Source organism: Nipponia nippon, unplaced genomic scaffold (genome assembly GCF_047370975.1).
Source record: "Nipponia nippon isolate SJK-2023a ecotype South Korea unplaced genomic scaffold, ASM4737097v1 scaffold_1, whole genome shotgun sequence".
NCBI classification, from domain to species: domain Eukaryota; kingdom Metazoa; phylum Chordata; class Aves; order Pelecaniformes; family Threskiornithidae; genus Nipponia; species Nipponia nippon.
In genome coordinates, this window is record NW_028262290.1 from 158,811,752 (window position 1) to 158,824,986 (window position 13,235).

Sequence of the window (13,235 nt, forward strand, 5' to 3'; positions counted from 1 at the left end):
TCAGGTACTCTTGCTTAAGCAGAACAGTAGCAGAATAGTAAATTGGGTTTAATTTGGTTGCAAACTGGGTACGTCTTTTCTCACATAAGGTAATCGAAGAGGTAACTGTATCCCTGACAAAGCAGTGGCAGTGAAATAACAGTGGCAAAGAGAAGAGATTCTACCACAGCAGCTGGTTAAATTTTGTGGGAAGTTGCACATCTCAACTAAATCTGCAGAGATCAAAAGACTTAGTCTGGATTTAAACTGCTGTAACTGAACACAATTTGTGCTCTCATGTTTGCTATATAGACTGCAAATCTATTTTCAGGAAAAAGCTTCATATAAATTCCAATAATCTCTTTAATCACGTAACCAAGCAGACCTGAACAAGTCACTCACAATTTGTTGCAATGCAGATGAGTGTTGCCTTATCTGAAAAGATTAAAATACTGGCAACAGAAGAGTATGACATTTTTATTTTTACTATTACTGCAAGTATATAGAAATCATCCAATAATGACTGGATGATTTCATCCAACAAAGAAACAATTTCATCCAGGAAAGAATGAACTGCAGAGACTGCATGGAATTGTAAGAAGCTACCTAAAATATTATAAAAACAGTTCAGACTTATTTAAAGTCTTCCTTCTGACTGTGACCAGGCTGGCATTATATCTGGAAGCACAGTGCCGAATTCTAGAAAGGAGAATTTTCTTCTCCCTTAAGGGCCTGAGCTGAGTTAGCATCAAGGTCCTGCCTCCGTGCATGATGCCAAGAGAAGCATCAAGGCTCAGAGCTCTTCCTGAAGAAACACACTTTTAAATAGGACCTCTGTGAAAGAAGAGTGCAAGCTTCAGGGCAAACACAACCGACTTCACTCGCTGAACACCTCTTGACTTAGAGTACTGGCAGCTGCTGGCTGATCAGTGACATCAGGACAGACATCTGGCTTCTTTCCACTGCCCCAAGGAGATCACTGACCACAGTAAATAATATTCTGTTTTCCTTCCAAAAGCCATCCTGAAGCCTGAATGATGGCGATCCAAAAATTAGAGGATGACAGGTGTTGGGTTTGGCTGGCAGCCCCCTTCCAAACAACCTTCTGCAGAAAGGGAAGGTTAAAGACTGGGCTAGAGCTGGCAAGGTTTATTGTGGTGTGGTGCTGGATTTTGAAGCCAGTCCAGATAACAGCACATTTTAAAGTTTTCAGGAGCTTGCTGATTTCTAAGCAGGCATTCACAATGTGCATTGTAAATGGTTCAATTTTCCCTGACCTTAGTCAACTGAGAATGGCCAGAAGCCTGTTCCTAGTGATGCAATCTATAACATGAGCTTCTCTATGACAGCGGAACCTCCGCCAATGCAAGAAGGTGAGGGAACTTCTACCAAACCTTTCATGACACGATCTCATGAAATTTAAGGCTCTCTTTTCCTCTGCTTTAACATGAATAAGGCAAAATAATGGTGCACCTAGTTCATCTTCCTTGCAACAAAATTTTTTACGGTGGAAATATCCACTTCAAACACATGGCTGAGGCCAAGAGCTGCTCTTCATTCTTATTTTGACAGCAACTGAAATGGCCAGATTTTATGCACATTTGGTATAAATGAGCATGCAAATAAAGGCGCACCAAAAAATAGTCACCTACATTTTCAACAGGCAGCTAAACAGTGGCTAACTGGGAATTGTATGGCCCCAAGTGCTACACAACAGCTGCATGTACTGAATGAGCAATGCTGAATGATGTCCAATATGCAAAACAGAGAAAAGCTTTCTATTTTAATACAGTGACAATGTCACTGAAGCACCACACTGGCTTTGCTACCTCACCTGAACAAGTACAGAAGTGAGGGAACAAATTCCACGCCGCTTCCCCAAAAGCCCTGAAGAACATCAGAATATACTTGAGGATAAACTAGTGATTTTTAGACTTGGGGTGCATTTGTGGCACTTATCTGAGGCCATTTCACAGTTCCAAGTGTTTCCCTACCCTCCCTTTACCCCATAACAGATGTGTAGAACTGCAAATCTATCCACGTCCATGAAATATTTTCTTTGTGATTGAAAACATGAAAGTTCTTAAAAACAAATTACAATCTGTAGTCACCGTCCCAGTGATTCTTCACATATCTTGTCAAAAAGGAGTCATTAGGGCTGGCCCCTTTTATTGTCTGGAGCCCTGGCTTTAGCATTTTTTTGGCAAGAGATTTATTTATCCAGAGTATCTTAAAAAATTCAGCGATGACTCAGTCTAATTCTTCATCTCATCCTCCCCCACCGGGTCTTGGAGTTACTAATTACTGGGAAAGGTTAGCCCTACGCTCTGAAATATTAGGATATCTGACCTCCTCCTCTGGTGACACTGAACAGGAATTTGAGGAGTTACTTGCTTTCAGCCTAATTATGAATATCCCTTTTCAAATTCAGGTATAATTTGATCATCAAAGGTCCTGTTTCCAAGCAGAAGTTCAGCATTCTCATACCATACAATGAAAAATTGTGCACATGGACAAATTAGGTAAGGCACTGTATCAGCAGACTAATTGAGCATTTTCCCAATATTAGGACCATTTCCAGAGTCCCAGGATTAATACTTCTAAACTTAAGAAACATACCTACTTCAGTTGCTTGAAATAGTATAAGCATAAAAGATACTGCTCAAAATAACTGCTATTTGATTTGGCAGCTGCTACCAGGCACTGCACTTCTGAGACCAGCCATACATGTTCTAAATATACCCTCTGATTTTTGTGCGATGCTGATTAAATTATGGAAAAGATTTTTCTTTATTACTGTGTTCTCTTTCCTCTCTTTATAAAGTCTAGAAAAGGAACAGAACCACTATTAGCATGAATCAAGCAGTAGCTTTGGACATAGTTCCCGTAAGCTCAGAGAAAGTTTCAGGGAAATGTATGTGAGGGGAAATTGGGAGCCTTTACTAGATCTTGCAGCAAAAAATTCTGCAGTTTCATTGTCTTAATGACGATGACATCCTGGCCTCTCCCACCAGGTGTCACTGCGAAGTCACAGAAGAGGATCTGTTGGTGATAACATAAGACGCGGGCAGAATCAAGATTAATAAGGCATACCAATCATCGCTGAAAAAGTCTTTTTTTCACTCCTCCTCTTGCTCCCTAGCCAAAAATAAAGCATAGCAACACCGCTGTGCATTAAGCTCAACAGAGGAGAGTATCAATTTTAAATGATGTATACATATAGCTCATATTGCAGAAGAGTTTTAAATGTGTGCTATGTGAGCTGGGGCTGGTGCTTGGCTGTCAGATGTGGTTCTCTCTGACGTGAGGATGAGGAGACGTCCAGATAAGATGTCACAGCTGTGGTGTCAGGACTGTCTGGAAGGGGCATGCTCACTTTGAGATGATCTTTACAGACTTACAGGACATGAAATGAGGGAGTAACTCACGTGCAGTTCTTCCTTTTGCAACCAAAGTCCCTAAAACCCAAGAATGTGTCTTGCAGACCAAGTTGCAAAATAGCTTCCAAGGGACTCCTCTTACATCTGACGACATATGCAGCAAAACACAGGGAAAACTCTCAGTTTCACACTCAATGGATGGGACAGGCCCATCTATCGGTGAAGATCCTTCCCTCCTCTCCCACTGGTGACAGGAGCACACACCACCGTGTCGCATCCTGCTCCCCTGTGATTTCCAAGCACGCACTTAGCAGCAGAGCATAACTCCAGAAGTTGTCTACCTCTGTCTGTGAACACGGACTTGCTCAAAGGAGGTCACACCAGGACTTTATAGCAGTGCAGCCCAGAAAAGGTCCCTGTCCTGCTCAGCAGAGCAGGACATAAAGGGACCCATATAAATGTCCCACATAAAGGGACCTTGAATTACCCTGCTGGGGCGTCCCCGGTCTGGCAGCAGCATGCCAGCACGGAGGGAGGTCCTCCTGCCCCATTCCCCAGAATTCAGTATCACACAATCCCAAACGCAATGAGTTTCCAAACTGCAACACAGGGATACCACAATCTTGTCTTTGTAACTTAGCAGGGTCACACAGATGACCTCTGGCAGAGCCCCTTGCTGCCACCCTTTCTCACAACATCTGAACAGTCTCTCGAAGTGCCTGGTAGCAAATGAAGATACTTTCATTACACCATGACAGAACTCATTTCCATTGAGGAGTGCTGTAACAAAGTGCTTAAATGAAATTAATTTCACCTGCACTTCACTTGTTAAAATGTACATTACTTTTATTAAAGTACTATGTATATAAAGAACACATGAATACTCTTATCCTATTGCTTTGAAAGTACCTTGTGCTATACCACCACTTGTTTTAAAATTATCTTTAAGCCTCATTGTTGCTAAAACATTATCCTCAAATGAACAACGATCATACAGCAAACTGAAATATAACACTCTTTGTTGGTGCTATGCATTTAAATGCTTAGCTGGTTTCAGCTGCAGAACTTTAAACTCTCTTTTATAGGATATCACTCCATTTTAGTATAAGCATCTATCAGGCACAGCTCTGAAAATGTTAAGTCAGACTATGAAAACATTGTCAATGCTTATTTTAGTAATAAAAACCATGTTTAATCTATGCTTTCATGTTACAGTAATCTATGTATCAATCTATAACCTTCCAGCTAAATGCACTAAGTAGATTAAGGTCTGATTGATTTGAAATGTTTTTCACTATATTATCAAAAGTCTACAGATCAGCATAAATACCTCGAAGAAATTTCCCCCCCTTTGGCAGATTTACAAAAGCAGAGCTTAACTTGAATTGAAATGAACTTCTGCATTTTTCCAGGGCAAAAAACCTGTCAAATCTACTCTAGATCTGCTCTGCTTCCGGACTTAGTAAAAACCTGTGATTAATAGTACAGTGCATCTATTCTGTTCTGACAAAAGCAATTACATTATGAAGAAAAGCATTCCCTCTGGGTCTACCATTCATATGAAGCATCAGGAGTTACCCCGAACGGTGGCACTGCTGGGACTGCCATCTGCATAGCACGCTGTGCAAACAGCTCTTGGAAAGGGGAAGGGGGATTTTTGTTGATGTGCTCTTGCCGATTATGATAAAAGACCTTAAAAATTGTCTTCCTCAAGTAGAAAACAACAAGTTGTTTTTGGTTTTTTTTTTGCACTGTGTTTAGGGAAAGTGAGAAGCAGGTCGCGAGCTGTCACAGTAACCCATCGGGCGCTGCAAGGAGGCTTGGCTGCTGCTGCTGGAGGTGGTGAACTTCAGCAACGAAAAGAGCACGCGAAGGAAGAGGAGTACGCTGAACTCTCTGTGATCCCGTTTCAGCATTTCTCACAGCTCCTTTGCAGACTATCTGCTGCTGATGGCTGCACAGATGGAATGAGATTTCTACATATGCTCAGCATCCATCCCGGTAGCTCGCTGAGACAGCGGCAGTGCAAACAAACACGTGTTTGAGCACCCAACCCAGCTCCGTTAGGGAGGTGGGGAAGACACTTCTACAAACGTCAGTGGGAATGGGGGAAGAGGAAGAATAGCCCCGAGGTAGTAAATGTCAATCTTTGCCCAGATTTCAAGCAATTCCAGTCAGGTAAGTTTGAATGTAAAATGTTGTTCCAGTTTATCCCACTGAAGAGGAGGCACCCAAGAAAAGGAGAGAATTTGGAAAAATAAAGGTGCTGGTAACAGTGTGTCAGCAGAGCATCCCAGCTGCTGCTAGGGTGAAAATTCAGCCTCACTGACAACAATGCCTGAATTCCCATGGAGTCTGGTGGGGAGGTACCATCTATTTCCCAGTGGTGCTTATCCACTTACCACCATGCAATACCCAATTTCTTCTGGGATCCCACTCCAGCCATCCATGCATGCAGAGAGCTGACATCCAAACACTGCAGATCCCTCTGATACCATGGCCCCACAACTTGTTCAAGCATCTGCCACAAATCCTCAGTCCTGACTCTGGTCCCAGGTTTACCTCCATGAGGACTGCACAAGTGATGTAGTGCAAGAGAAGGAGCTCAGCTCACACCATCCAGCTCTGGATTTGATTTTGGATTCTGCACCCCATCACTTGGGAATGTTTATATCTCAGGTTTTCCCATGGATCCTTCTACACCTTGCTTGTGAAGTAAGAGAAGTTTTTATTTCACTGTAAACCATCCTTGGACACAAAGGGACATTTCCAAAGGGAAACTATATCCTAATTTCTGCAAAATGTACTCCCAGTGAATAGCAGGTTCAGTGGTCCTACTCTGTACATGGTGCTCAGAGAAGTTACAGAACCTGGCTTGGTATAACCAGACTGTACTTGATCATACATTCATTTCTTATCCCAGTACATTAACATAAAGTTAACAAGAAAGTTCATTATAAAGGACGAACCTGAAAGTCAATGTCAGCCAAGAAATTGCCTGAGCAATCCCGTAATTGAATAAAAATATGCGTCAGCAAAACAAGTGTCATCACGGGCTTGCCAGCGTACTTGGAGTTCACTGGCTTGACAAACTCCTCTCAGCATGGTACTGTGGGTGAGACTCTACGAGAGGACCTTATGTACTAAATGATGTCTATCAGCAAAATACAGGTACTGATATGCACGTTTGACCTACAGAGTCAAACAGGCCTACACACAACTTCAGCAACAAATTAATAAATAAAGAAGAATTAAAGTAAATTAGCATTTTGTAACTTTTTAGCCAGTCCTCTGGTTACATAGTGCTTCACAAGAAGGACATCCACTTGCAAATATTCTGTGGTACAGTGGAAACACACATTTAAATATCAAAAGTAATCTAAACCACTGTCAGATTTTTCCACTGATGTTTTTGATGAGTTTGTACACTGATTTATGGGACCAGCTTCTCTGGGAGTGGTAAACAAAATAATTTATTTGAATTTGAATTCTGATAAAGTATTAGCTTAAAAGCCTATAACATTCCTCAAAAGAACTAGGGATGGGTGGGATCCTTTCCTAATCTAGTGAGCAGGTGAGATTATTTTGCAAGCAGCTGCCCACAGACACCTAAATGGCCATTTGCCAGCTGAAAGGACCAAAGTAAAGCAGTGCTCCAGCAATGATCCTCTACCCTATCAGCCTGTTTTCAAGGGAAAGAAGCCAATTACTGTGAGGATCTGTCTGCTCTTAGAAAATTTTTAGGTAGCAAGACCTGGGCAGCTTCCAGAGCCCACTTAGTGCTGTAGAGAACAACGAATCAAGTAAAATTGTTTCCTCACGTCTTCCTTTAAAATAAAACTCCTTTCCCTCCCCATTTCTGTCCTTTTCTGTGATTTGAAAACTGGTACGTCTATGAGTGATTGCAGGTGCCATTAAATAATGAAGCAGTTCTGTTCATTAAAGCTTGGTGATTTATTACCTTTGGACTAAGGGAAAGAAAAACAGTCTGAAAACAGAATTCTTACATCATTTCACATTATTTCCAGTCCAGCACTTCAGACAACTGTTAGAATAGCAGATTTTCAGCTCCGTGGTGCACCAGTCCCCAGAAATGCAATGCTGAACATCTAATTCCAGCCAGCTCTGTAAATCTAGAGTGTAACTTAAACTCATAACTAACTGTTGCCCTAAATGTCACGTCCTACCTTCGTATAGCCAGTCGCTGAGCCCATTGAAAATAACACCTTCTTTTCCTGTGGAGACCACTCGGATGGCTTGTTTCCCCACATGGGCACAGTAATAGATGTTATTCTCAAAGATAAATATCTGATTTGAAGGGAAAAAGAAAAAGAGAATAGCATTAAGCAGTGGCTCCATTATAAAATGGAGTATTTTGCTTTTACAATAATTGGCAGTACAAAATCACATATCACATTTTTATAGCGTCTTTTTTCAAAAAAGAATTTCCACAGCTTGCTTCCAATGCCATCAACTAATAGAAAAATGCTAATTTACAACAAACTGAAGCCTTGGTCCTTTGATACAAGCTTTATTTTTCTCGCTCCTGTCTTCATTTCAGAAATTGAACAGTGCAGTTAGAGGGTATGAAATGAGGAATGCCATCGCTCAGGATTTTGAAAAAGTAGTCCAGGACACAGTAGCAGTTTGCAGAGCTCATGTTGATGCTATCTGGTGACTGGCTCCTGGAAATGGCTTCTTGGTTGTTTCCAGCTGCTCCTGCTTCCTTAAAACACAGCTGGCAACCTATTAAATAAATCTGAATCCAGTTTTTAATGCAGATCCAGCAATACAACATGCGCTATTGAGTAGGGGGTCATCTATGTGACTGCAGCACGTTGGCCAACAAAGCACGAGGAGGTTGGTGCTTTGGCTGGGGAGCAGGTACACATGCTCCAAGGACCCAAAGGGCTGTGCTAGACATCCTGCCCTGCCCTGGTCCCCAGGTCACCTTCTTACAGGAACCAGGGTGGATGGGACAAAGGCACCCATGGGGTGTCGTCTCCCTGCCAGCATGGATGCAGCGGCCATAACCCCCCTCCCGTCTTTGGCAACCTCTCCCCTCCTGTTTCAAAAATCTAGTGGATTCAGGTTGCTGAAAGATTTCATGATCAAAATGTCATGGGACCTCGCAGCTCCTCAGGAGGGCAAGGGCAGGCCCACACCAAGGATCGCTATCAGGTCCCTAAGCCTGCCTCTGCAAACGCCTGCTCACACAGCTCGCGCTGTCTGTTGGAAAGCAATTCCATCTTGGAGAAGAATTTGTAAATACAAAATTGTTATCAATCATAAAAATTTCAATCTGAGATTGTCAGGAAAGGAGCCTACCATAAGACTCTCAAATAAGCCTCCTGTTTTTTTTTTTAAAGCTAATTTCATGCAAGTCATTAGATCTGCTGCTATGAGAATGCTTTTGGGAATCAGGCTGTTTATTTAGGTGTTTAAGTGCTGATCAGTGAGCAAAACTTTAGCCAACCATTTAAAAAATAGTGGTCCATGCATTTTTTTGTGTTTTGCTGGCATCAATGACACAGATCCTGTCCCCTCCTCACCCCAAAGTGAAGTGCGTCCTGCTTAAAGTAGCATTCTTGTTTTGAAAATATTTTTAAATTCCATTCAGACTGCAAAGATGTACTGAACAGGGTATAAGAAAGCCATTTAGACTGAAAGACCAACTGTTAATATATTTTAGTAGACATTTACATATGGGGTTTTATACACTTGAAGATATTGGAACAAATGTTAGATATCTTTACTACATTACTAGAAAGCAATTTCGCATGCTACACTCATGAAAACATAGAATTGGGAAAAATATTTGCTTTCAGCTTGTGTTTCACATCCTATTACGGCATGTGTTTCACCTAAAGATGAGCTGGAAAGACTCCAGAAGGAAGTATAGATACTAATTTAATTTTGGCAGCAGTTATACTGAGTTTGCCTAAAGGTAAAAAGTACGACTGAAGCTGTAGCTTGCTTTTATTCCTTTTAGCCTGCATGGGTTTTTAAACTAAGAAAAGCTGCATCCAATTAATATTTTTTGAAAGTAAAAAATATGTTGTGGAAGATACTACATTCTCTTTCCTACCTTGATTTTTAGTAAGCAGAGGAGCCAGATGAGGGATGTCAAGTAAAGAATTCTATGTGTTAACTAGTCTGCATACAGGAGAGTTATTGAAGCTTAAATGTACATAAAGGCCAATAGCATCCTGGCTTGTATCAGCAATAGTGTGGCCAGCAGGACCAGGGAAGTGATCATCCCCCTCGGCCCTGGTGAGGCCACACCTCGAATACTGTGTTCAGTTTTGGGCCCCTCACTACAAGAAGGACATTGAGGTGCTGGAGCGTGGCCAGAGAAGGGCAACGAAGCTGGTGAAGGGTCTGGAGCACAAGTCTTACGAGGAGCAGCTGAGGGAGCTGGGGTTGTTTAGCCTGGACAAAAGAAGGCTCAGGGGAGACCTTGTCGCTCTCCACACCTACCTGACAGGAGGTTGTAGTGAGGTGGGGGTCAGTCTCTTCTCCCAAGTAACAAGCGATAGGACAAGAAGAAATGGCTTCAAGTTGCACCAGGGCAGGTTTAGGTTGGATATTAGGAAAAATTTCTTCACCGAAAGGGCTATCAAGCACTGGAAGAGGCTGCCCAGGGAAGTGGTTGAGTCCCCATCCCTGGAGGTATTTAAAAGATGTGTAGATGTGGTGCTTAGGGACATGGTTTAGTGGTGGACTTGGCAGTGGTAGGTTAACGGTTAGATTTGATGATCTTAAAGGTCTTTTCCAACCTAAATGATTCTATGATAAAAGTCAGGAAGAACAAGCAGAATAAGATACTTTGGGCTCAAACAAATCCAAATCTTTGTGTCCAAGAGCTAAACGTGTTGTGGGTGCTTGGGTGGGGGCTCTTCTGTGACAGGCACACAATCAAGTAGAGTTATTCAAGTGATGCAACCCTTCCCTTGCCCAGCTTCTCCCAGCAAATGAAGGTTTTGCAATATTTTGTACTGTATTAAATTTTAAATTTATTTACAGGAAAAATAAAGAAGGTGGATTGACAACCTGTTCCTGCCCTTCTCTTTGTAAAGCATTGCAATGCTTTCTGTCATCACTGTTTTGTCTTTCAAAGCTTCATTGCAGTAATCAGGCTGCATGAGGTATCCAGTAGCTGCAATGGAAAAATAATATAGTGCTCCGACTTCAAACTGTCACCCATATAATTCAGAGCCAAACTGCAGCACCTCATAGAGAATTTAAAATTATCCTCCTAACTACAGTGCCTTGTGCCCTAAAAACATCAACCATAATCAAGATAAAAGATAACTGAAGCAGCACAAGGAAGATTTCTGTGTAATGTATCTTATAAATTAAGAAAAAGCTTTTGAACTTCCGTTATTCAGCAGAAAGAAATGTCTTTGGATTACTTCACATTCTGGTTAGAAAGATACTAGATGATATTATGAAATACCTACATAATATTTTTTACTGTTTTGGTTTTATGACATCAAAGCAGTGCTCTCTATCAAATTATCAGAATCCTTTGAGCTAATTAGAGGATAAGAAATTTTTGTAAAGAAAAATATTAAAAACAATGTACAGACATCACTTTCACATTATTTTATGCCTACTTTACATAGCAGTTCTAGTCTAACGTAAAATGGCAACAGAAGGGGTCAAGCTCAGTATTACGTCTCTCTCTGTACAGGAGACAAAGACCAGACCCAAAATTTCTGGTGTCTTCTCTTTTGGTGTGCATATTTGATCAAGACTTTACCTACAACGTTCTTGCAATACATATGCCTTTTATCATGGACAGCACATAAAGTCCAGCACTGAGAACAACTAATGGCATGGAAGATAAACCTTTGGTATGTCAGGCAGATATCCCCACATTGAACACTGTGCTTATTTTCATCATGACACATTCAACACAGAGGAAAGAGAAAATATCCTGAAAGAAGCATGAAGAATGGAAACATCCCTACATAGGTTGAAGAAATTGAAATTGCTAACTCTATAGAATGAACAAGGAAGACATAAGCTCTACAAGATAATGGAGAGGAAACAGAAAAGAGTAAAAGGATGTTTTCACACTTTCATTTTTCCAAAACAACAGGGAAACCAGTGAAACCTAGAGGAAAGCTGTTTAAAAGTGGATAAATCTGAAATCAGAATTAACACGTGGAACTCCTTGCTACTGGACATAATGCAAGAGCTTCCCTCTCTTCCTGCTGGATGTTATAATAGTGTTCAAAAGAAGAAATACTTCTTAAGAGAGATAACTGGAATGTCCTGGGGGACTAAGATAAAGATTTTTTTTTTAAAAAGAATTCACTTACTCCCAGGGTAATAAAAATCAATGGGGATTTTGCTTTTGGCTTTGTGTGGCTCAGGATGTCACCTGAAACTTTCAGCATAAGATAAAACCCCTTTAGCCTCAGGTATCAACACACCACTAACTCGTGCGCTGGGAAGAAATCTCTGCTGGTTTGCAACACGGTTTGAAGCAATCAATTCTAATACATTTGATATTCTTGTGTGACACAACTAATATTGGAGAAAAAATACTAGACTGGTTGGACCACAAGCCTGTGACAGAAGGAGAACTTTAAGTCAAAGATTAAGTATCCAGTAAAATGAATTTATACGGTAAGATAAATGTTTAAACTAACAAAAAAATAAACTTAATTCACTTAAAACATACAAGAGCCTTAACACACCGACTGATTTAAGGAGGATTCATTTAAAACATCTTTGCAACTGCTTAAAGGCTTCTGAATTAATGTTCTCTACCAAACTGACCCAGAGTGGTATTAAGCAATTATGCTGCAGTAATTAAAATACTGTTACTTTTGAATGGATTAATTTATGATCCTTTTCAGGAATCTACTGAAAATAATCTCTTTAAGACCACTGCAAAAGTCACAGTGACCAACTATTTTGAGCAGAGGAATACTACAACTCCTTTTATGGTTGTTCAACCCACCTTCCTTCCAGCCAAAGAGGTGAGTGAAGTTCCTATTTCTACACAAACCAAGAGAAAATAAATGAATATGAATTAATCTGCATTTTTACTGTTTCTATTTACTTTCCAACCGTAGGGTGGCATTCTAAATTTATATTCTTTTTACCCCATCTTTTCTAACATGTATAACTTGTCAACTGAATGAATGACATCACTCAAATTTAGCATCTTCAAGCATAAAGTTAATGCCTGGATGCTTATTACTTTAAATTATTAGTACATTGCAGAAGTGTGAATGTTTCCTACACATTAGAAGGCAGTCTTCCACACTGCAAGGTTAGCTCATAGAATTTAACTACAAGAGAGTAGTTAACATGGAAAGTTTGGTCATTTAAAATGGAGATTTTGGTCAACAAGAACCAGCCTTCATGTACAGACAGGCACAAAATCTTGCCTTGACACCTTTTTAAATTCCAAATCAGCCCAAAGTTCCTTGAAGTCCGAAAAAAACAGTCACAAAATCGAAGACTCAGTGAGTGGGGAAATATAACTACAAAACAACATGCTACTCTCTCTCATCCAACATAATGTACTTCACCGTTTTCTGTTTTCAAAGCCCCTTCATGCATCTAAAACAACTGGCACATATGATACAGGACATATGGGAAAATTCTGCTCTCACAGAGTTGCATCTAGAGGCCACATATATTTAATGCTGCTTAGCTAGGTGCTCTAGGAACTTAAGTTTAAATAGGCGAATTCTATTTTAAATGTCACACAGGAAAACTGAAAACCATGAGTCAAACCTGGGTAACTTGAGCTCTATTTCAATGCCTTAACCATAAAATCATCCTTACTGTAATTATTTCACATCAGGTAGACTATAATAAGCTTGTGAAGACTGGAAGAGATCCAAAATG

At 40.6% G+C, this 13,235-nt stretch overlaps 1 protein-coding gene across 4 annotated transcripts in view; it reads right to left on the reverse strand.

Annotated features, from left to right (window-relative positions):
• DPP6 (dipeptidyl peptidase like 6) overlaps window positions 1-13,235 on the reverse strand; it is a 566,701-nt gene that overhangs the window by 82,799 nt on the left and 470,667 nt on the right. For all 4 annotated transcript variants that reach the window (XM_087730211.1, XM_009467586.2, XM_087730220.1 and 1 more), the window contains exon 8: window positions 7,547-7,667. In XM_087730211.1, the coding sequence (XP_087586337.1) occupies window positions 7,547-7,667 (121 nt within the window). The remainder of the gene's footprint in view (window positions 1-7,546; window positions 7,668-13,235) is intronic.